The sequence below is a fragment of the Pantherophis guttatus genome, chromosome 1 (assembly GCF_059756535.1).
Source record: "Pantherophis guttatus breed Tessera chromosome 1, ASM5975653v1, whole genome shotgun sequence".
NCBI classification, from domain to species: Eukaryota; Metazoa; Chordata; class Lepidosauria; order Squamata; family Colubridae; genus Pantherophis; species Pantherophis guttatus.
The window spans coordinates 286693463-286716009 of NC_142063.1; the positions used below are offsets into that span (position 1 = coordinate 286693463).

The 22547-nt window shown below is 36.8% G+C and overlaps 1 protein-coding gene across 4 annotated transcripts in view; it reads left to right on the forward strand.

Annotated features, from left to right (window-relative positions):
* Positions 1-3243: 3243 nt before the first annotated feature.
* The window catches only part of CMTR1 (cap methyltransferase 1), a 39371-nt gene continuing 20067 nt past the window's right edge, over positions 3244-22547 (forward strand). Inside the window, exons 1-11 of one of the 4 annotated variants that reach the window (XM_034428039.3) lie at positions 3244-3346; positions 5883-6020; positions 8344-8498; positions 11545-11703; positions 12026-12118; positions 14826-14897; positions 19759-19853; positions 19935-20007; positions 20211-20409; positions 20688-20806; positions 22195-22291. In XM_034428039.3, coding sequence (XP_034283930.2) covers positions 5888-6020; positions 8344-8498; positions 11545-11703; positions 12026-12118; positions 14826-14897; positions 19759-19853; positions 19935-20007; positions 20211-20409; positions 20688-20806; positions 22195-22291 — 1195 coding nt within the window. In that variant the 5' untranslated portion in view covers positions 3244-3346; positions 5883-5887. Of the gene's footprint in view, positions 3562-3625; positions 4692-5882; positions 6021-8343; positions 8499-11544; positions 11704-12025; positions 12119-14825; positions 14898-19758; positions 19854-19934; positions 20008-20210; positions 20410-20687; positions 20807-22194; positions 22292-22547 lie in introns of those variants that run through there. The other 3 variants (XM_034428038.3, XM_034428040.3, XM_087883093.1) reach the window with 3 other exon arrangements.

Genomic DNA, 22547 nt, shown 5'->3' on the forward strand with positions numbered 1-22547 from the left:
AGCTGGACCTGAGGTGCTGTGGGGCAATTTGGAATGGCTGTGCATGCAAGAAATGCCTCAAACATTGCACAGCTGAAAAAAATCTGAATGGAGGAGTGGGAAGAAAATTCCTCCGAGGTGATGTCACAGCTGCTGGGCAGTTATAAGAAATACACATTTGAGGTTGTTTCTGCAAATGGGGGGCAGAGCCAGCTATCAGAACCAAAGGAGCGCTTACTTTTTCCACAGACGGAAGTTTTAATTTTTTGCGGAATAAATAAATAGTCAAATTTTCATAGTTTTTTTGTTCAAGTACATCACCTGTACTGTTTGAAGATAAAATATCAATGTCAACATACAGTAGTATTTAAAAGTTAATTTTTTTGAATTTTCAATACTTCTGCATAAATATTACCTAAAATTTAATAGAAACAACCTAGTTAAAATATATATGCTCAAAGGTGCTTTTTCAAGAGGCAATTGGACTTTTTGTTTTTACTTGAAGATGTTTTGCTTCTCACCCAAGGAGCTTTTTTAGTCCAATTATTTTTATGATATATTAGTTCTTGGTCAGCTATCAGAAGAGTGTTCTGTGAACGAATTTTTAGAAAAAGTTCCATCTATCAAACTTGAGAAGGATGCTATTTATTTTTATCATCATGCTCAATCCAAGAGGGGGGTCTATCCTGAACAACTTTGCTATTAAAGTCAGTGTTCTATACTTTTTCTCTTGAGTTTTTCTATCCGACCATAATGTCACAAAGTAGGTAAGATAAGAATTCCTTTCTTAATGCAAATACTGAAGATAGAAAAAACTGCTGTTCAAAGGACTTTTTCAATTTAAAATATCTCATAATGCTCAACCAGATGTATTTTGTTACTGATGCTGCATTACCATTCAGTTCTCAACCCCAGAAAGCAGGGTAGATGGCTGCATGCATGTTTAATGAAAAAGGGTACAATGCAAATAGAGTGATAAATAATAAACAAATGGAGTAAGGAAATACCACAGGAAAAGACAGATGAAAATCCATGTGACAGCTTCAGTAGTACATTGAATTCTGACTGAAGTAGATCTATGTGAATATTCTAAAATGACGACAAAATCATAAATGAAGTATCTTTAAACACTTGAAAAACAATTATTTTCTCACTGACCTCTATCCGAATTTAAAATACTTTGTATTTATGATTCAACTTTACTTAATATCTTTGCTTATATGAACTATGTTATATTCTGCAAACTTTAGTTGCTTCATAGCACTTTAAAATGTTTTTTTTTTAAATTATTATTATGGTTCAGAAAATCTTAATCCAGAGCAGTTTAGAGTTCACTTTAAAAGTAGAAGAAATAGCTTATAGCCACAAAAAGGTGTACTGCTATCAAAATCAATAAGATAGAAAAGCAACAAAGGAAAAATGAAAAACAACCACTTAAAATGTCCTGACGTTTGAAAGTGTAAAATGCTTTCAAAATAATGTAAGAACTGTTTCCAAGGCTGGGGGCTACACTTAGTGTTTTGTTGGGGCAAGGATTGCAGGGCAAGGGTAAGCAGGTCGGGCTATATCACAGTGATTTTTTTAAAATGAAAAAATGGGGTTATAAAGTGAATAATATTTGTATATTACATTGTTATTCTGAGTGCACTGTATGTTTTTTCATATACTGTACTTTTATAAATGACAGGAAACTATTTCACTGATTTTTTGGCAACTCAAGAAATGATTGCTAAATTCTGGTAGTATAGATTAAAAGGGGTCCTTAGTGGCCTAGGTGCTGACTGGAAGGACCTACTATAAATGTATTGAACAAGGTGGTTCTTTATTAAAAGACCACTGAAATGGAAAAACTCCTCTTTGCTGTTATGTGTCTCAGCTCTAAAGGTAGGAGTATTGTAATTTAAGAAGGGCTTTTAGTGAAAACTGTTTTGAAGCAGACAGCTTGATAGACGAGCAGGGGATCCTCAAGAGACAAGCTGGAAAGGGCTCTAAAGAGCAAAAATGGCACCTAGAACTGGATTTGGAAGCAGACTGAGAATAAACCAACGAAGATGTAAAATTGTTAAAAGTATGGTCCTAGTGAACTATCCCATCAGCATCCTCATGTCTTTCGCTTTGTTTTGAATCAGCTGTAGCTTCCAAAGTTTCTTTGGTGTCCTCACATACAACACACTAAGACAATCTAATTCAGATGCTATCAGACAGAACAGATCACTGTCATTGTACCTCTTGTTGCCTTGAAACTCAAGCACCCTGAATTTATGTGACCTATTCCCTGAATTTGGGAGAGAAAAACTTTTACTTTTGCAAAGGGGCTTTATTGACCACTCAAAAATATGAATTGCCAAGTAATTCAGATAAAGCAAGAAGCATTTATTAAGGGGGATTTCAAATAGTTATATAGGGGACAGAAACAAATGATACTTACAAACAGTGTATGTGCTACTTTAGAAAGCAAGTGATCAGACATTGATTACATGTGAGAACTGAACAGAGAAAACAGTGATTCTAGACAAAATTTCACAAGTAGCAAATTTATATGAGTGATGTTACTTCCCTGCAAGGTGCATATGTTTCTTAAAACTTGTAAGTTTATTCGAGGGCTTCCAGAATTTGCTCCCTCTGTTTAGTTGCTGAAAAGGCTAATGTAAAAGAAAGAAATTGCTTTGGCTCAAAGGACAAAACAATTATTTCCTGAACTTCAAAAGGAGATATGAATGCCATGCTAAAATGCTAATATCACCTTTATTAAAAAGCTAATATACCTAAACTTCCAAGTAATAATATGATGGGTACCTACAATTTCAGTTTCATTAAAGACGATCATACCCTCTGAATGTTATGGGAGTGGATACACAATTTTTTTCCCAAGGCGATGGATGATGGGTTTTTAAAAAACACCCCGATGTTAGTATTTAATTCAAATTACTTGAGTTATTTATCTATTATAATGTAAAACCCACACAGTGATTCCCATCCATGTAGTTACGTCTAAAATCCCTAAGTTTACAATTAATACCTCACTCGGTTTCATAAAACGGAGAGAGAGAATTAGCAGCTGTTGGAAAACAGAGGGGGAAAAAAAAGCCCTAACTTGCCTCATCCGTAGGCTACAGAAATTGACCGACAGCAGTACCTTACGAAATAAAAGTTATTAGTTCCGCCTGCCAACTCGGCTGCCTTCGGGAACTGGAATAAAGCTCGGGCCGTTCGTTGCTCAGTTCTATCCGCCCGCCGGTAGGGGCGCCACTCCCAGGCGCACATCCCCCAACCTCCCTTTCCCCCCTCCCGTCCTTGCTTTGCGTCATCAGTTCGCGCCTGCTCAGAGGAAGAACCCGCCCCAGAGAGAAGCTGCCGGGAAACGAAAGTGAATTGTGGCGGAGTATATAGAGTTGGGGGGGGGGGCGCGGGCTGCCGTTCCTCCTGCCAAGCCCAGCCGCACCTGTGGACAGCTCCGAGCCCTGCTCTTCCCTTCTCTCCTCTTTGTTCCGGCCCGAGGCAGAGCCCCCTTCCTCCCCCCCCCCGCTTGTGAGTGTAGCAGGCAAAGGGGCCCGGGGAGGGAAAGCGAGCGAGCCGAGGAAGGTGAGGGCTGGCGGTGCACGGCCGGCTCCTCCGGTCGCCCTTCTTGCTCTCTCTCCCAGGGCGCTGGTCGGTTCGTTCCCGCCACACAAGAGGATCCTACGCCGCTCGCTCCCTCTTCCCTGCGTGCTTCTATGCCCGTTATAAGCATGGCGATGACTTTTTCCCACCGCAGTCTTCCCGCATGTCGTTGGCCGTTCCCCCCCCCTCCCGGTCTCTCACTCCTCCTTAGCTTGCCTTCATTGCTTCGCCTTTCTCCTCGCCTCCATCTGAGCTTTTGGGGCCTCTCCTGTTAAATTAGCCTGGGATCTAAACCTACTTCCCAAGGAAATTGGTTATTTTGGACCCGGCGGTGCTTGTTTTTGAGGCTCACCTGCTTTCAAGATTGCCCAGTTTGCCTGAGAGACTTAAAAACTTATTTTCAACCACCTTTTGCTCCCCAAGTTTCACCATGGGGCTCCCCTATTCCATTTCTGCTCTGTGTATAAAGTGCTGTTGGTTTGTTTATTCTTTTATGGCTGTGTCTTCTTCAGTAAAGGCATTCCTTCCCTCTCTTCTTGCAAAATTTTGTTAAGTATTTTCTATCCCTCAGGAACTGATACCCCAATTAAAATTCTATCTTTATAATTCTGAGTCCCTTATACTTTAAAAAGTGCCTGTCCATCCAATTCATACTTCTTTTCTCTTTCTATTGGGAGGTTAGGCGTGGCATCGAGGCCAAACAACATCAGAATAAAGTTTTGATATTATATTCCATTATTCTGGAAAATATAGCAATGTATTCTAGCAATTTTTTTTATGTCCCAAAGTTAATAAAAGTCAGTACTCTCTTGCTCATTTTTTTCCCCAGTTATATTGTACTGGAATAAGGCCTTTTGAATGAAATGGGACTTGATTTTGTTATATAAAACTGGACTACAGAGGAGTTAAATGTTGAGCCATTCTCTGAATTGACCAGAGTATATTCTGTAATAGGCAGCTGTTCATCTGATTCTCACAGGAATGGCATTTTTTTCTTTTAAGAGTCTATGTAATTTATTTCTGTGTGGATGAATATGATGGAATTCACATTTGTTAATAAGAAAATACAATGCAGCCAATTTCACCTCATCTTCATTAAAGAATTATATAATGTAGGACATACTATACTTTTTCTAGATATTGTTATCAAAAGAATAACAATGTAAGAATTCTTCACTTAATTGAAAGTATCCAGCTGCAAGCAGGCAGCTGTATGTTCCATGCCAAAAAGTTTTTGGATACCTCTAGTGGCATTAATGTATCTTTGTGTTAATGAAATCAGCATTTTTAATTTTTGTAGCTTTTTTAATGCTTCAACTTTTTTTTAGAAACAATAGTTTTTTTATGGTACATGTTGTTAATACATAAATACCAGCTAAACTGGTTGTATGTTTATTATCCCTCTTATTTTTCTGGTTTTAAATATATGACCTGTCCCTAACCTTTACAAATCTTGATTCAGCAGTCAATTCCATTGTATAAATGGGGCTCACATAAAAATATTTATGATTCTAGTCTCAAATATACTGTTTTTATTTTATTTTTAATTACAATACAATATAATCAGAGAAAGAAACAAAAATAAAAAAATTAGTTTGAAAGCTGGATTCAATATTAAAATAAAACAGTATTTAAATAATTGACAGCTATATCCGTATGATTCAATTTATAAATTTTGTGTTTGATATGAACTCACTTCTTGGATTATAATCCAAAACATGTTTCCAAACCTACCTGAATTTTACATCAAATTCAGTTAGTTTTGATATAATTTTTCTGGCAAATTATGAAATATTTATGCTTTCCAATAAAAAGCATAGTGTAATGAATTTTAGAGGTTTAACGTGTAAATGTTGAATTCAGTATATTTTGTACGAAAGTAAGTTTTAATCATTTAGTAAAAAAATGAAAATGTTTATGATTTAGAAACACAAAATTGGTGGCATCTGACTAATTAGGCTTAATATTTTAATGTTTTACCTTGTTAAAATATTCAGGAGAAATAACATTTTATTGAAATAAGTAAAATATTTTTTAAAAAAATAACCAATGCTCTAAAAGAAAACAAAAATGTTTTGGAAGGTAATTGTGGGGCCTATTCAGACATATTTTCTTTGAAAACAGACAGCATTTATTTCTCCTTTCCTACTCTTTTTCTTTTAAATGAATAGTATTTAAAATGTACAGAGGCACTCCAATTTTTTATGTAAGATATTTACAAAAAGATTGGAAACTAGGATATTGCTTTACAATTATGTGATGTATATGAATTTATTGTAAAATATACTCTTATTTTCATACAGTAAAAATGAAAAGAAGAACAGATCCTGAATATGGCAGCCCACAGAAAAGGCAGAAAAAAAGAATAGAAGAGTTGGGTTTGACTCTTAGTTCCACATCAGATGATGAAACCCAACTTAATATTAACCATGCAACTCAAGGTACTTATTGAAGCAATTTTTACATAAATTCCTGAAGCTTTCAGTCATCTTGGAGAACATTGTATGATGGAAAATGCAACTATGATAATTTTAAAACTCCCATACTCAAACATTTATCTCTAACTTTGTTGCATTGAATTTATAGCAATCTCCCCACTGTTCTTAGTTGAATTGTTATTAATGAGAACACTGTAACAAAAATACTATGAGGTATCAGAATTGTGAATCAGAAGGTAGTGGAATATTTTAGCCCAGCCCAGCGAGGCCTTGGTATATGTAGTTTGAATAGTCAAAGAACATTCAACATCCAGTCACAGCTAGAATAACTGCACAAATGAGAGAAGGAAGCCTGTCAGGTTCCAAAAATCAACACATGTTGAGCTGCTTCTAAGCAGTGTTCTTTATTGTTCCTTGGTTATATACAGAAATCTTGCCAAACTAAAGTAGACTACTTGTACCATTAAACATACACTCTGAGAATTCCTAGGGAAGAGCTGTGTTAATTCTTTTTCCCCACATGAAGTATTTAAACTTCACTGTCTTGCTCCTCTGGAATCAACTCCCTTCAAACTAAAATAGCATAAAATGAAGTGTTTTTAGCTTGTGCAACCTAAGGATATTGACAGATATATGGAAAAATGAGGCCAGCTATGTATTCTTTGGATCCTTGTGCAGTCTGAATTTAGTAATCAGTTAAGACAGTGCTGTCTATATACACTGTAATTTATAAGAATAGATTGTAAAAAATAAATGATAAATATATAAGTCAGGAGTAATATTATCTTATTGGCTTTGAAGGAAATGGAGGCAAATCCTGTGGCTTTGAAAAACTAGTTTGATATCTGATTTGTAATTTTAAGCCAGACTCGGAATGAATAGTTGCTTATAAATGTCAAGCTGTCTGGAAAGAATTTATCCTTTTATTTATCTTCATTCCAATTTGACTTTTGAGATGGATTTGGGAATCGAAGCTATTTTGGTGGATAATATTGCTGTTATTGTATCACTCTTTACTCCAAAGAACCCAATGCTATGCACAAGAGAACAATTAAAAAGAATCGCTATACAACTAAAACCCTCGTGTCTGTTTGATTGTTTATAACCTTCAATTGGGTGAAACAGTGCATCACAGGGCAACAATTTTGAAACGGCGTACCTCAAATGGGCTAACTTACAGAAATCCAAAATCCAGGATGTGTGATTCCCATGGGATTGAAATTTGGCAAAATATATTGGCTTCACTGCTGCTGCATGGCTGTGCTGCTGTGGTCAGTTACGGTCATGTACTTGTCTTATCCAACACTTTCTGCCAACTTTCTACAAGGAAAGTCAATGGGAAAGCTGGCAGGAAGTCAGCAGACATTCCAGCTCCTGTTGCTTTTTTGCCTTTGGTCATTCTGATTCTGTTTAGATAAGGAAATATACAATAACCTAACATGTCATGAGTTGTCTAAACAATAATATAAAATTATTAATATAATTATTTATATTATTAATATAAAGTAACTAAGTCCCAAAGACGTTAAAAATACAGACATCTAAAGCAAAGTTCATTTTTAAGCGATCAGCTGAAATGGTAGTTCTTTTGTCCTTCATCTGTCTGTTTTTAGTTGTTGAAAACAGCCTGAAGTTAGGAGTTGTCACCAGGACAGCCTTTCTGCCCATCACATATTAACTGATCTTAATATTTAGACTAGGAACAGGTATGTTGTTATGTGCTATATGGATTGGATGATTTTGAGGAGAAAACATTTTAAGGTATTTAAATTATTAAAAAGCATTTAGATTAATAGACATCAACACCTTAAGCTGGGATGCTTGGAAATTGATAAGTTCTCTTGACATATCAGAGGTTTCCTATACTGTTTGTTATTGTACCTCTCTTCGCTTTTGGGATTATAGTAGTTTATTATAATGGACTGCAGCTACACTACAGAAATTAGCTGTTATGTGATCCTGTTTCAAAAGGAGACTGCAACTAAAGGGTCCCTTTCTCACATTCTCTCTATTCAAAAAGATCCTTCCTATTTGATTATTCTCAATCTTCGTGTGTTTGGAAACAGAGAAAAGATATATCCTAAAATGTGCATGTTCCAGATTCCATAGCTCTGCATTATGGCACCTAATGTGAATGCAGTTGGTATCAACTTCAGAATGTGACATTTTGGAAATCTAAAATTTCAGAGAACTGCTGCCCAATAATGGGACAGTATTGAACTAGATAGTCCAATTTGATAAAAGGTAACCTATGTTCGTAGATCATGACTAATATATGTTGTGGTGCTGATTTTTGAAGCTTCTATTTCTTCTGTTTGATTTTCAGATTCTTCCACCACAAGCAGCAGTGAATCCGATAGTGAGAACAGTGGGAGGCGGCCTTCTCTTGGCACTTTCAGCAATAATTTCAGTGCAGATTCCCTTGTGGAGGGCACATCATCCCGCTACTCTATGTACAACAGTGTGTCCCAGAAGCTCATGGTGGGTCAGAATACCTCTTGCTGTGTAGGATCTGTCAGCTTGGTCCTAAGAGTACAATTAGAGTTTATCATTCTTCATTTGTTAGGGTATCTCTTTATCCATTGATTCCTGATTTTCAACACTACTAAGACACCTCTTTATATTCTTGGAGTGTCACAATAATGTAATAGCCTCTTAGTGGAGCTTCCTTAATCTTCTATCATTTAGTTACAGTTGCTGGTCTTTCTCTGATTTTCTTTATCTCCAACCATCATAGAGTCTGTTACTGGCAACCCACCAGGGTTAAAATAGTTTAAGCTGCTATTATTCAGAACCTGGTAGTTATCCTTTTCTGTTTACCTCCAGGAACTAGTAGCTTGATATGAGGGCATTTGTTTTCACTTTCAAGCATTTTGAGACTCGGTGCAATCCCTGTGGAATAAACTTCTAGCTCCGTTTTACAGGTAGTCCTCAATTGAGCCCAAAATTTATGTTGCTAAGTGAGAAATTTGTTAAGTGAGTTTTGCCTTATTTTATGACTTTTCTTGCCACATTTATTAAGTGAATTACTGCAGTTGTTAAATTAGTAACATGGTTGTTAAGTGAATTTGACTTCCCCATTGACTTTGCTTGTCAGAAGGTCATAAAAGGAGATCACAGGATCCAGGGACACTGCAAGTATCATAAATGTGAGTCAGTTGTCAAGCATCCGAATGTAAATCACATGACCATGGGGATGCTGCAACAGTCATAACTCTGAAAAATGATCATAAATCACTTTTTCAGTGCTGTTGTAACTTCAAATAGTCATTAAGTGAACTGTTGTAAGTGGAGAATACCTGTACTTGAAGAACAATCAGGGAATATCTAGGGAAATCAGAATTTTCTTTTTTAGTTCAATACACTGAACTGTCTTCCCTTTCATATTTTTTCTGCCCTAATTTTCAAATAAATTGATTTGTTGCTTTGTTGAGTTGGTTTGGCATATAGTATTTAAATTATTTTTTGAAAATTCTATTTTCTAGCTATTGTAGATCATATTGTTTGTGTTTTACACAGACTGTATGTCACCCTTTAAAAGGATGGCTTATAACCAAAATATGTACATTAAAAAAAGTTTTAAAAAGCAAAGCATCATTGAAGGCCTAGGTGCACAATTACTTTGGATAGGATTTTCAGTAGCTCTTAGCAGAAAATTAAGTGATCATATTGAACATCTCTGTGCTACATACATTATCAGTATGTATTTAACTCTATATATTTATTAGTATTCTAGGGGGTATGGATTAGACATGAACTGAGTTTACCCATATGATTTTAATATTTTAATGAATAGACTCTTGTCTTTTACAAACTAAATTATCACAGAACAATCTGAATGATAGAAGTACAGATGCATTCCTAGTTCAGTGAATCTTTAAAGATAAATGAAATTCCTTATTTAGGACCTTTGGCAATGTATTTCCTATAAACATGCAAGTCTGTATGTAATGCATTTTTATATACGTATGTATCTGGTGCCTGAAAATATGTGTATATGTGACCTTTTTGAAATATAAGATATTTCCTTTTAGGCAAGCACTAAAAACCTTAATGAAGTGCAAAACAAGTCTGTTTTATGAGAAAGTCAGATATGATCTTTCAAACATTACATAAAGTAATATTTTTGTACAAAATGTAATATACTTTCGAACAAACATTTTAGTATGTTAGGCAGAATCACGGATTACTTCTGTGTTGGTAATTGGTGGAAAATGAGCCTTGAACTTCCTAAAAGCCATAGTTACTTTGCATCTTCGATATAATCACTGTGTTTAAGAAGCTATGGTTTAGTTACTAATGGGGAACAGCTTTATTTGGATGCTTTATGCAAATTGGGATTTGTTCAGTCATGGTTGCTTAAACAAACCAGAATGAGTCTTTGAAGGTGAGCAAAGAAATAATAGTTTTCTTTTATTTTTTTTCCTCCTGGTAGTCAGTTAGTATCAAAGTGTTTTCATTAACTGTAAATGACAGTTTTACTTGTCTTTGTGAATATTTTCTCTTTATGGTATAACTTGTCTATAGGGATTTTATGGATTGAGCTTTTTTTTAATGTGGAAAAGTATTTATGCCAGTTGTTTTGTTTTGTTTTTTTGTTTTGTTTTTACCACTGTGACTTAGGGTGTGATATTCTTCTGATAAAGGGATAGAAGTGCTGCAGTGTTTATGTTGGGATTGTTTTTTGGAAAAGTAAAGTCTTATTTTTCTTTATGGAAGCATGGATGTATTTTTTCAGTGTGTATATTTTTTTGTGTTTTAATATTTTTATGCAATTGTATTTTTATTTAAACATTTTTTAAAGATCAGCATTTGACTTTTACAGTCCAAGAAATGAAAAGTTTTAATATGGGAAGAAAACATATTTTTAATTGAAACTAAGATTGGGCAATAGGCAATAAAATAGAATGCAATAAATTCACCTGAAGTGGAAAGTCACTCTACTTGTATCTTTCTGGATTGTAGCATTATCTGTTTTAATTATTTCTTGATGACTTTTTGAAATAGATTTAAAAGGATTTTTTTAGTTTGTAAAACACTCATTTGTGAGTGTGCTTTTGTAGGGTGGTAGCCGAGTCTGTGTATTTTTTAGGGTTTTAGAAGATAGTTCTGGATTTTATATAGGATGTGGGTCTTTATGTTCCCTTACAGAAAATGGGCATTTTGTTCTTTATGTGTGATTTGGCATATGGAAGTCATATTGTTATCTCTCTGGATAGAAACGTTATGTTCAAGAAGAAACTTGGCACTGAAGGAAGACAACTGAATATAGTTAAATGAAGATGCCTCGCAAGTATAGTAACAAATAACTGTTCTCTGCAGGTTGCTTATTTGTAATAGTTTTATTTCATCATTTGTTTTTTTTCTGCTTCATTTTCTATATATAATTTTCCTCTTGGTTAAGTGAATATGTTTGAAAGGAGAATCTGGAAATCTTCTGTAAAAATATATTTTTAATCAGGCAGACCAGTGCTCTTTGCTGAAAAGTAATGGAACGATATAAAATAACTTTTCTATTACCTTGTAGGCTAAGATGGGCTTTCGAGAAGGTGAAGGTCTTGGCAAATATGGCCAGGGAAGGCAAGAGATTGTGGAAGCCTCACAACAAAAAGGAAGGCGTGGATTGGGACTCATTCTGAAAGGATTTGATGGAGAGATGAACATCAACTGGCAAGATGAGCCAGAGGTAATTACATTTCCTTTAAATTTCCTGATATTCTGTTCTCAGAATATCCTAGTGTGAAGAGATCTGATAGATATTTTCCTTTGTGCTATTGACTCGGGTAAAGTTCATTATAAAAATCCTCATTTGAGGATTTACTGCCTGAAATCAGACACTGATTTCTATTCTTGGATGAGAAGAATGTTTTGATACCTATAGTAATAGTAAGAAATTACTCAGATTCTCTCCAAGCATTCAAGTAAAAATTGGATTGAGGTTGATTTTCTGATCTATGGGTGTCATTGAGCCAGATTTATTATACTTATCATCTTTCTCTTGTGCACAGGCTAGTGCTTATGAGCAGGTGGACTGGTGTCCGGAATGTACCACAGAAATTCCAGATGCTGAAGAAATGAAAGATTGGATGACGATAGGAAAGGTATTCAGATTGCACAACAAAGGAAATAATCAATGCCAAATCTTTATAACTGGTGTCTACTGAAAAACAAAGCAAAAATACTGTAGATAAAGAGATTTATTATTTTTTATTAGTTCTAAGTTCTAAAGAAAGTTCTAAGAAAGAGAAAATACGTTAATGCATTATGAAGATTGTTAAGCAGGGTCTGCAAAATTGCTAGAACACTTATACACAAATGCTAAAATATTTATGTTTTGATTCAATGGTTTTTTTTTAAACTACTGAAAATCACTCAGGAAATAAAGAAATGTAATTGAACTGCTGAAAAGCATAGCCCTGGGAATAAAAGAGTGATAGACAAATGAATAATTTTTATTAATTTTGATCAATGATAACATCTCATGAATGTAAATTTCTTTACTTGCTTAGTAAAGAAACAAAAAAATAATATTTAAATGCTGAATTGGTTAAGAGTGAAAAAGTGCTAGTTAAAATCAGAAAAGTGGCCAAGTATGCTAAAAGATACATCAGGTGGAAAATTATAGTAATAGTCTTAAACTTCACCTAATGAGTCAAAGTTTTATTAAATACTTGAAACTATGAAAGCATATTAAAATAATAACTTTAATCTTTAAATATAAGTAGAATATCTTGATCTTTTTAACTTTTTCAATACAGTTACTGGTGAGACCTACATATCACATTTTAGTACATGATTTTAATGAAAACCTATTTAAATGAATTTCCACTGAAGGCTCCCCTCATATTTTAATTCTGTTCTTTCAGGGTGTCATAGTCATGGTTCCATTTTTATTTTTTACATCTAGCTTATGTTTGCCAAGTGAATTTTGTAGCCATAGGACAGAGAACCCATAAGGCCTGGAAAGCAGTTATAATTCTTTAACATTATTTTATAAAAAGTACTTGTAAACAAAATTGTTTTATTTTCTTATGTGCCAAAGAAGCCTTGTTGATATTTTTTTGTGGCTGGGATACATATTCATGCTTTGTGCTTGGGAGGCTCTTCTCAGCTCGTACTCCCTGTAAAATAAGCAGGTTGATGCACTTGAGTGTGTGACTGGCTGGCCTTGTTTGTCAGTTTCAAATTATATAATAGTGCCTCTTCACTCCTCTGATTACTGTATTTGTGAAAGCTTGAATAACGTGACAAGCTGTTTAAACAGAGCAATAGGAAATCACATTTGCTCCAGTGATATTCTCATTTATAGAATGCCATTTGTCTGTCTGGCATAGACCACTGCTCTTCAATATTTACATGTTCTAAAAAGTGGCAGTGTAGCGCAGAGTGTAAGTAATAGCAGAGAGATGAATAGTTTTTTCCCCTCTATTGGATATTGGCATATTGTTAAATGATGTGCTGTCTACTGCTGAGATACTATATTCTTAGGGGAGTTTATATAAGCTTGCTTTCTCCATGTTGCTCAGACTAAAAATATGCCATGCCTGCTACTTACAGTGAATGGATCTGTCATTGTTCATGTACTGAAAAATACAATTAAGGCAGACTCCTTGTTCCCATATCTGTAAGTACCAAATTTCCTATTATAAGGAAATAAATGATGATGATGATGATGAAGAAGATGATGATAATGAAAATGATGTATTAAAATTATATGCTGCCCAACTCCCCAAAAGTCTTGGAGATATAGATATAGACTATTAGCATTGTCTCTGTAAAGAGATTTTTCTATAAAATAGAACTATAGGTTTGAATTTCAGCCGTCTGCATTGATCTTGGTATAAAATGAATATTTTGTTAGCCTTGTGCATGTTAGATTAATTTCAGTTTCATGTAAAGTCTTAATAAATTGCCCATTGCTCTCAGAATTCCGTGGAGAGAATTTTGTGACCATATCAGGGAAGGGGCTTTGCAGGAATGCTTCTATTCCAGTTCAGCTGCCATAAGTCATTCTGTTGTTGTGAAATACTAATAGGATATGAAAATCTAAAAATCTACTTTAAGAGTCAGCTTCATACATGGACATTTTCAGTTAGCAAAGATAATTTTGCAGATTCCCCTCTCCCTGCCCCACAAAGCTTTATTTTTTTTGTATCCATTTATATGTGATAAGCAAAAGTTTGGTCTCCCCATGGTGGTTTTTATAGTAAGGTAGTTTATGTAGATTTAGCATCTCTGTCTGATCAGATGCTCTAAAACGAAGAACAATATGGCCAATGCACTGATGGTGATGAGGTTGTGAAACTACATCAGGGTGAGGCAGGGCTTCCTTTCCTCATGCTGAATGGCTGAACATTTCTTATTTGCAAGCACTCCAAACTCCCCAGTGTCTAAAATGTCTACATTGTCTTAATGGGTTTTACATTGTTTGTAAATTGTTCTTCCTTCACTGTTTTGGTTCAGTCTTAAATTTTATTAACCATACCATATCTTTAAAAAAAAAAGGCGATGATCTTATTAGGGCTGCGTAATGATTCAGATGGGAAATGATGATTCATGCAAGTTGCACCAGTCTCCGATTCATTAAAAAGAGGGGGGGGGGTCTTTTCACTTGGGCTTAGGCTGCTGCTGCTGCTGCCAGCAATCCTGGGAACAGAAACATTTGATATAAGAGGTACCATCAAATACCATGTGCAGGTCCTCCAGGGTTATGAATCATATTTTCTTCTTTTGAGTTGGGAGTGTTACACAGTCTTGGACAAATGCATTACACGTATTGATTCATTTCCCCCACGTTTTGTTTTATAGAAGAAACTGGTGATTGATGATGAAACGGAATTCTGTGGACAAGAACTCATACACAGCATGCTCCAGTGCAAGGTGAATTTTATCTCCTGGAACCACAACAGGCCTGTCAGTAGAAGGAGAAATACCAGTGCAGTGCAAAGGCAGAACAATCTGGGCTGACGGTTTTGAGACATTTAGAAAAGAGTAGCTTCCAGTAACATGGAGGCTTAAGTAGCTCCCCTATTTGTTTCCTCTCCCCCTTCTCTACTGAGTTAATAATCAGACCGAACTTTGGATGAGTTGCTTTAGATGAACAATCTTAAAGTTGTGTATGTTTCAGCGTAGTTTCTGTCCTGAAAATGGAGTAATTATGCCTAACAAACAGAATACATGAATAGTCTTATCCTCTTTGAATGAAGCTAGTTTGACGACTACAAAGAATGCATCCCAAAATCTCTTGAGGATGGCACTCTGATAATATTGAAGTGGGTGCTCCCAAGGAAGAGTTTGTTGTTAGGTGATTGTGAAATTGCAATCTATGTACAATATTATTGAGTCCAATCATGGAAAAACAAATGCAAACCATCAGTTTTTATATGATGCACTGATATTGTCTGATACTGATTTGACTTATATGAATACCTGATATTCACTTGATATTCCTCCTTTTGTGGTGGAAGCCAATTCCCCAATTATTTTCAGAAGCTTCAGATTGACTCCTTGCCTTGATATCAGAGACAGACTCTTACAGGGATCCTGCACTGAACACATTCAAAAGAATGGGAGAAAAAGCACAACAGTGGGTCTCTTAGAGTAGTGGTCCACAACCCGTTCAGAACCGGACCATATGAGTGAAGCTCTATTTGTTCAAGCGGAAATAGAGCTGTGTGTGTGCATGCCTACTGCTTGCTTGTAACCATTCCCTCTCCCCTCCCCCGCTGGGCCCCCAAGCCAGAAAGGTTGGGGACCGCTGTCCTAGAGAGGGTGGCAGCAAGGAAAAGAGAACCTTATTCGAGCAATTGAATAGTAGTTGAGTTCTTGCCTGGCAAACAAATATCTGACTCAGTCAGAAGATCTTGGATGTCCTTTCCTACATTCTCTGGATAGTATGTAGGAAGTTAACAAAATGTTTCTCAGATTGCTTGTGATACAGGCTGGTTATTGGAGCTCAGCCCTAGACAAGAGAGCCATTGTGGAAAATTGTGCTATCCAGAGTGGGGAAGTGTGAATTGATGCAACTGATGATTGCTCCAGACACAGATCTATAATCCAAAAACTGATTTCCTCTTTATCAATTTCTGGTCATTCAGTGAGAAGACCATTCCTAATCATTCGGGCTACAATAAGCTGTGCTCTAGAAAATACTCTTAACAAATCCGAATTGAGGCATACCATTCCAGTTAGCATTTGGCCTTCTGTCCCACCCATGAGAATTGGACATAAGAATATTTTAACTCATACAAGTCCTTCTCTATCCAGTGGATGTAACGATTGGGTAGAGTTTCCCTTTAGAAAATATTTCCAGGGTAACATATTTTTCTTTTCATTATTTTAATAAATGTTACAAAATAGAAAGATTTCTATCAGATAATTTTGCTGGATCAGAGCTTCAACTGCCAGGATGAAACTTGGTCATGTATATGGTCCTTTCGTCCATCCAGGAAAAGGGAATATATTGTTTTTTCACATCCTCAAGTAGCAAGTCTCCTGTATGTGAGAGGAGAAGCGGAATGTTGCACTTAGCCATAAATTCCTGTTCTTCTCTAATTATGGTAGGCTGTATTTAGTTTCACTTGTAAAGCATTTTAATTCAGGAGTAGAGGGATACGCTTGCAATCATGCCTATAATCTTACCAGGTTTCAGACCAGATTGACTGGAAAAGTGGTTTGTTTAGAAGGTGTATGTGTAGAATGTGTAGCTTCTAGCTGATATTCTACTTTTATGGGGGGTGGGGGAATGGGGATTCTCTTCCTGGTAATTTTCACACGAGATAGCCTTATTAATTTACAGAAACCAGAAATTCACATGCAAGTATATTTTTTTCATCAGAAATTTCCCTGGCATGCAAATGCACATTCCATGTCTTCTTCCCAGTAGCTCCGTTCCTGTTTTTTCATCTTATTTTCTTCATCTGGTCTGCATATGCACCGTTTTCATGCCCTGATCTTCATCTCCTGGTTGCCAGCTACATACCCTAAAGCACACCTGTGGTGTATGCTTGACTCCAGCTCCTCAGAAAGCCCTGTGCATAGGTGGTATTGTATGTCCCCAGATCATTGGTTGTCAAGTGCTCTGGCATTCTTCCTTGTTTTTGAAACTGGACCATGAAAATTTGCTTCCAGTCCTATTCCTCCATATGAACACCATGCAGCCTGACTGACAAAATATAACAAAGAGAACCAAATATGATCACCTGATACATCTTGCAGTTGTGATTGCTAATATGGCGATCTGCCTAGAGTGGCTAGATGTTTTGGTGTCTCACTGCCCATTGTGCCCTCTAGGCACATTGCCATATTAGCAATCACAACTGCTAGCTGCATCAGGTAATCATAGAGCAGGGATACCACTCATATGTTATCATGCGGAAACCTGCAGGGACCACTCAAGCACTATTCATAGTAAAGTTGCCCAAACTCTGCTGACCTGGAATGTGGGCTTCCATGATGTATCCAGTGCCAAGCAGACTGACCATCTTTCCCTACACTACTTCTGTGATCGCACAATAAATTTTGTCCCCAGAGCAACTATTCCAAAGATTATATGTACTTTCTGAGCTAGAGATAGTGGATCTCTGTGAATTCATTGAGAATAATTATTATAGGAGATCCAAGATCAGCAGAAGAGAACGTTGGTTGCAGAGTTATGTGATTTAGGTATAGTCATTACAAAGATGAAGCTCTCCCTTGCAAATTTATTCTTCAAAAATAGGACAGGGACCTCTACTGGGGAGGTAAAATGACAGATAATCCTATTCTGCTCATTTTTCTCTGTCATTGTCATCACCATACTGGAGCTTCATGGAGTGTACTGTGTGATCTAGATCAAGAAAGGGGATTATCACCTTGCAGATCAGTTTTAGCCATTTCAAATACTTGATCATGCCATTCAGACTCTGTAAATCCTGATGGTCTTCCAGCTTTTCATGAAATCTTCCGTTAGCGATTATTTGCTTGGACAACATCTTGATCTACTCCAGGGTACCACAGGAATATATGCCAAATTTATCCTGCAATGTCTCCAAAAGTATTGCCTGTACTCCCAAGTTGGAAAGTGCACATTTGATCTCGCCAAGACAACTCCTGGGCTATTTCATTTTCACCTGAAGGCCTGGGCATAGATCCTATCAAGGTTCGAGTAAACCAAGTAACAAAGTAACAAAGCTGTCAAGTGACGAAGATGTGCAGTGATTCCTAGATTTTGCAAACTTCTCTTACAAGTTTATTTCTGCTTTCTCGCATATTATTACTTCCTTCTTTGGGCCACTGTGAAACAAAGAGCCATTCCAATGAGGTTTTCCAATAACTGGAGATGTTGTATCCGTACTCTTTCAGCACTCAGACCCCAGTATAAAGGTAGTATAAAGCACTATAGTGCCTGCCCCTAACATTGCTCTTGCAGGGCACAAACCAAATCAATCACCTCTGCTCTGCTCCTTTTACTTAGGGAGGTTAACTACAGATGAAATCAGTGACACCATATTGGAAGAGCTGCTCATTCTCAAGGGTGCTTTCAAGGTTTGGGAGCAACATCTGAAGGCACACAGTATATCCAGTATATATATGACCCAACCACCAGAACCTGGAGCAACTATGCATAGCCTGGCAACTCAGTTATTGCCAGGCTTGATGGTCTGCCTTATTCTCATGCTTTAACTTCTTGATCTATGTGTCCCAGCCCCATGCAAACGGGAAGATGCCTTGTTCAGGCTCTCAAATGATGGAGCAGATGCCCTTCACAGCCACAATATTGCAGCTAGAAAACTGCAGCTAGAAAGCCACTTTGGAGTCACCTCCTTGACAGCACATATTTGAAACCTGCAGGGAAGAAACCATTTCACTCAGGCTCAGCTTTAGCACACCAGTGTAACCCGGACCAGTTCAAGATACCTCTATTTAAATCTGAGGATGGCTTCTTGCATTATCATGGTCACCTTTATTTGCCTTTGGTGGAATTACGAGAGGAAATGCTACACCTGGCACACACAACAGTGGTGGCAGGACATTTTGGATTTATAAGACCCTTGGTCTAATCATCGAGGATATTTGGTAGTTGTGTACCAAGATTGAGGTGTACATGTCCTGCCATTTTGTAGGCTTCCACTGTCAAGCAGTGTCATCTCTGAAAGTTGATGAGATCCGGTTATGGAAGAAAAACCTGCGGCTTTGAGGTTGCACATGAAAATTGGCAGCATGATACGTTGGACCATTTTTGTTCCTGGTACTCTCCTCACTAGCAAGGATCCCCTTCCATTCACATACCAGACCCACTCTGTCTTTCATAGCTCCCCCCCGCTCCCCCTCGGCCCTGGTCTTCCTTGCCTATTTGTGTACCCTCTTTGTGCTCTGCTCCTTTCTGTTATTGTAGCCAATTTCAATAAAAGTATTTTTAGCAATTCTCTGGAGTTGAATTCAGTGGTGGGATTCAGCCAGTTCGCACCACTTCGGGAGAACCGGTTGTTAATTTTCTGAGCAGTTTGGTGAACTGGTTGTTGGAAGAAATCATTCGGGCAGAGAACCGGTTGTTAAATTATTTGAATCCTACCACTGGTTGAATTTTTTTGGCCTTGTCTACTTAATGAAGCTTACATTCTGATTAAAGAACGAATGTTCCATTGCTAATTGTTCCCCCTAATTGGGTTCTGTAAAGTAAAATAAAGTTCTAAGTATGGAGCAGCAAAATGTTCTGTTTAGGTCCCCTTCCCCGATTAGATTTTCTAATTTCTTTCTGCAGACTGTTTTTGATGTGCTGGATGGAGAGGAGATGCGCCGAGCTCGTACAAGATCAAATCCCTATGAGATGATCCGCGGAGCTTTCTTCCTAAATAGGTCAGAGAATACACTACACATTGCAACATATCTGGTCAGTTAAGGGCAAACTCTTAACAAGTGCCCATCTTACACTTACAGAGCTGCAATGAAGATGGCAAACATAGATTATGTCTTCGACCACATGTTTACAAACCCAAAGGATTCTCGTGGGGTGAGGGTTTTCATTTATTTGTGTATCTCTGGTACCTTCTCTGAATGGGAAAAGTGAGTAGGAAAATCCTTAGAGCTTTATTGAAATGGAGGTTGATTAAGCACCTCAAAAGCTAAGCAATTTAACAGATTGATATCAGCAACTATTTACTTGGGAGATTGATTTAGTTGCGGTGATTGAATTTTTATCCTTTCTGTTTGCAGAAACCACTAATTAAAGAGAGTTCTGCTGAACTGCTATATTTTGCTGATGTATGTGCTGGCCCTGGTGGTTTCTCAGAATATATCCTCTGGAGGAAGAAGTGGCATGCAAAAGGTTTTGGGATGACCTTAAAAGGACCAAACGATTTCAAATTGGAAGATTTCTATGCTGCATCTAGTGAGCTTTTCGAGCCTTACTATGGTAAGCAAACAAAATTGTTTTCATTTTTTTTAAAAAACCATTCGCAATGGATGCATGGTTTTCTGCAAGAACATTAATTATCTAAGAATAGGAAAAACTGGCAGTATTGGGATAAGAAAAATGCCTTTCCTTTTACTAAACAACTTTCTAAAATACTTCCTGTTGAAAGTTAGGTAATTATTTTTTTAAAAACAGGAGGTTTTTAAAAAAACAATTCTTCGGTAAGTACGGTATTAATATATGTGATTCAAAATCAAAATCCTTGTTTTCCCACTTAGGTGAAGGGGGTGTTGAGGGAGATGGCGACATCACCCGTCCTGAGAACATATCTGCCTTTCAGCAGTTTGTGCTGGACAACACAGATCAGAAGGGGGTGCATTTCTTAATGGCCGATGGGGTATGTTTTTTTTCTCTCTTTTATCCTGTGGGCATTATCTGCAGCTTACCTTTCATAGCATGCTGTGACATGCAGTCAAATTAGGAAAATAATCATAATACTAGCTTTCCTTTGCAGCTACTTCATGGATCATTCTGTTTTATCTTGGAACTGGATTAATGAACTGTGTGGAAATGAAATATATATATATATATATATATATATATATATATACATATGTTCCCTGAATGTCACCAAATTATACGTTACAAATGTCCTTGAGAAACTTAAACTTCAATGTAACTATATAGCTGATCTTGTTGCGTGTAAATACCGAGCCTCTATTTTCAGCTAATAAAACATATTTTTATGTCCTAAGTGAAGCAAAACTCTTAGAGAGTTTTTTTGGTCAAGAGAATGACCTTTTGTGAAAGGTCCGAGATGTAGTTGACAAATTTTATCTAGCTGCTATAATTATAAAATACCTTTGAATTGAACTTGATTCCTGGGATTATATGGACTTAACTATGCATAGTCAATCTATCCCAGAGGGATATGCCTTTATTTAATAACGCAGCAAACTCTGGAGTCAAGAGCCTATGAAACTCAATGAAAGGTCAATTATCATTTTCCCATTAATGTCCAAGTTCCAAAGGCTCTCTAGAGGTAATAGGAATCTGAACTCCATCCTTTTCCTTTCCCTAAATGCCTCACGTGTATAAGACCTGAGTGCTGCTGCCCTCTGTCAGAATAACCTTGGCCATTGAGCTAGACATTATCGAAAACCGATAGCAGTGGTTCCTTAAAAATTATTATAAAATAACCCTCAATCTACATACAGGCATGTTCAGTGAGTATTGCCAATAGGATTATACAGAAAAATGAGGTAAAAGGGAGAACACGATCCTTTATGTCAGCATGTCAGCAATTGGGCTGTGCAAACAAGGAAAGCCCCCTCTGGGATTAGGGAGCATGCAAAACCACACCTCCTCTGGTGGAATCGGTCCCTGGTGCCCAAAAGGTTGAGGGCCACTGCTTTAGACAGATGATGCCTATCAGTTTATAACCAGAGGGAAGATACTTCACTACTGATTTTACTTTCTCTTCTGTTCTCTCCCTCCACCCCAAATCTACATATCTCAGTTGTAATTTGGTGCTATAATAAATGAAGGGAGCAGAAAGGCAACAAGCATATTCTACTGTGGTTGGTGTTGGTAAGAGAGAGATGAGAAAGTGGCAGCAATGTTTTGCTCAATCAGCCAAGGCGAAACTTGGCACTCCAGAGAAGGACAGATTAGTTCTGACGGTGGATTGGTTGGAAGATAGCGCTAACACCTGAAGAGCCATTATTTTTTAATCTTATAGATGGTGATATTAAACAATTATGCATTTAACTTTGTGTGTTTCAGGGCTTCTCAGTAGAAGGGCAGGAAAACATCCAAGAGATTTTAAGCAAACAGCTGACGCTTTGTCAGTTCCTCACAGGACTCTCTGTTATACGGACAGGTGCTGTTGCATTTTGCCTTACCTCTATATTTTATCCTCCTCTGATTTTGGAGTTAGATATTCTCCAGTCTGTTTTGTCTTTTTCTATTTATGAAGCATTTCCCTTGAAAATATTTGTTCAAACTTTGGACTATAAGTGACAAGGTGTTCCAATTTGGGCTGTTTTTGTTTTTTTATTTTATTTTTTTGTCATTGTGAATTGCTGTTTCTAAAATGCATTTAGATATATGTAGATATTCTTGTAACAGGATAATAG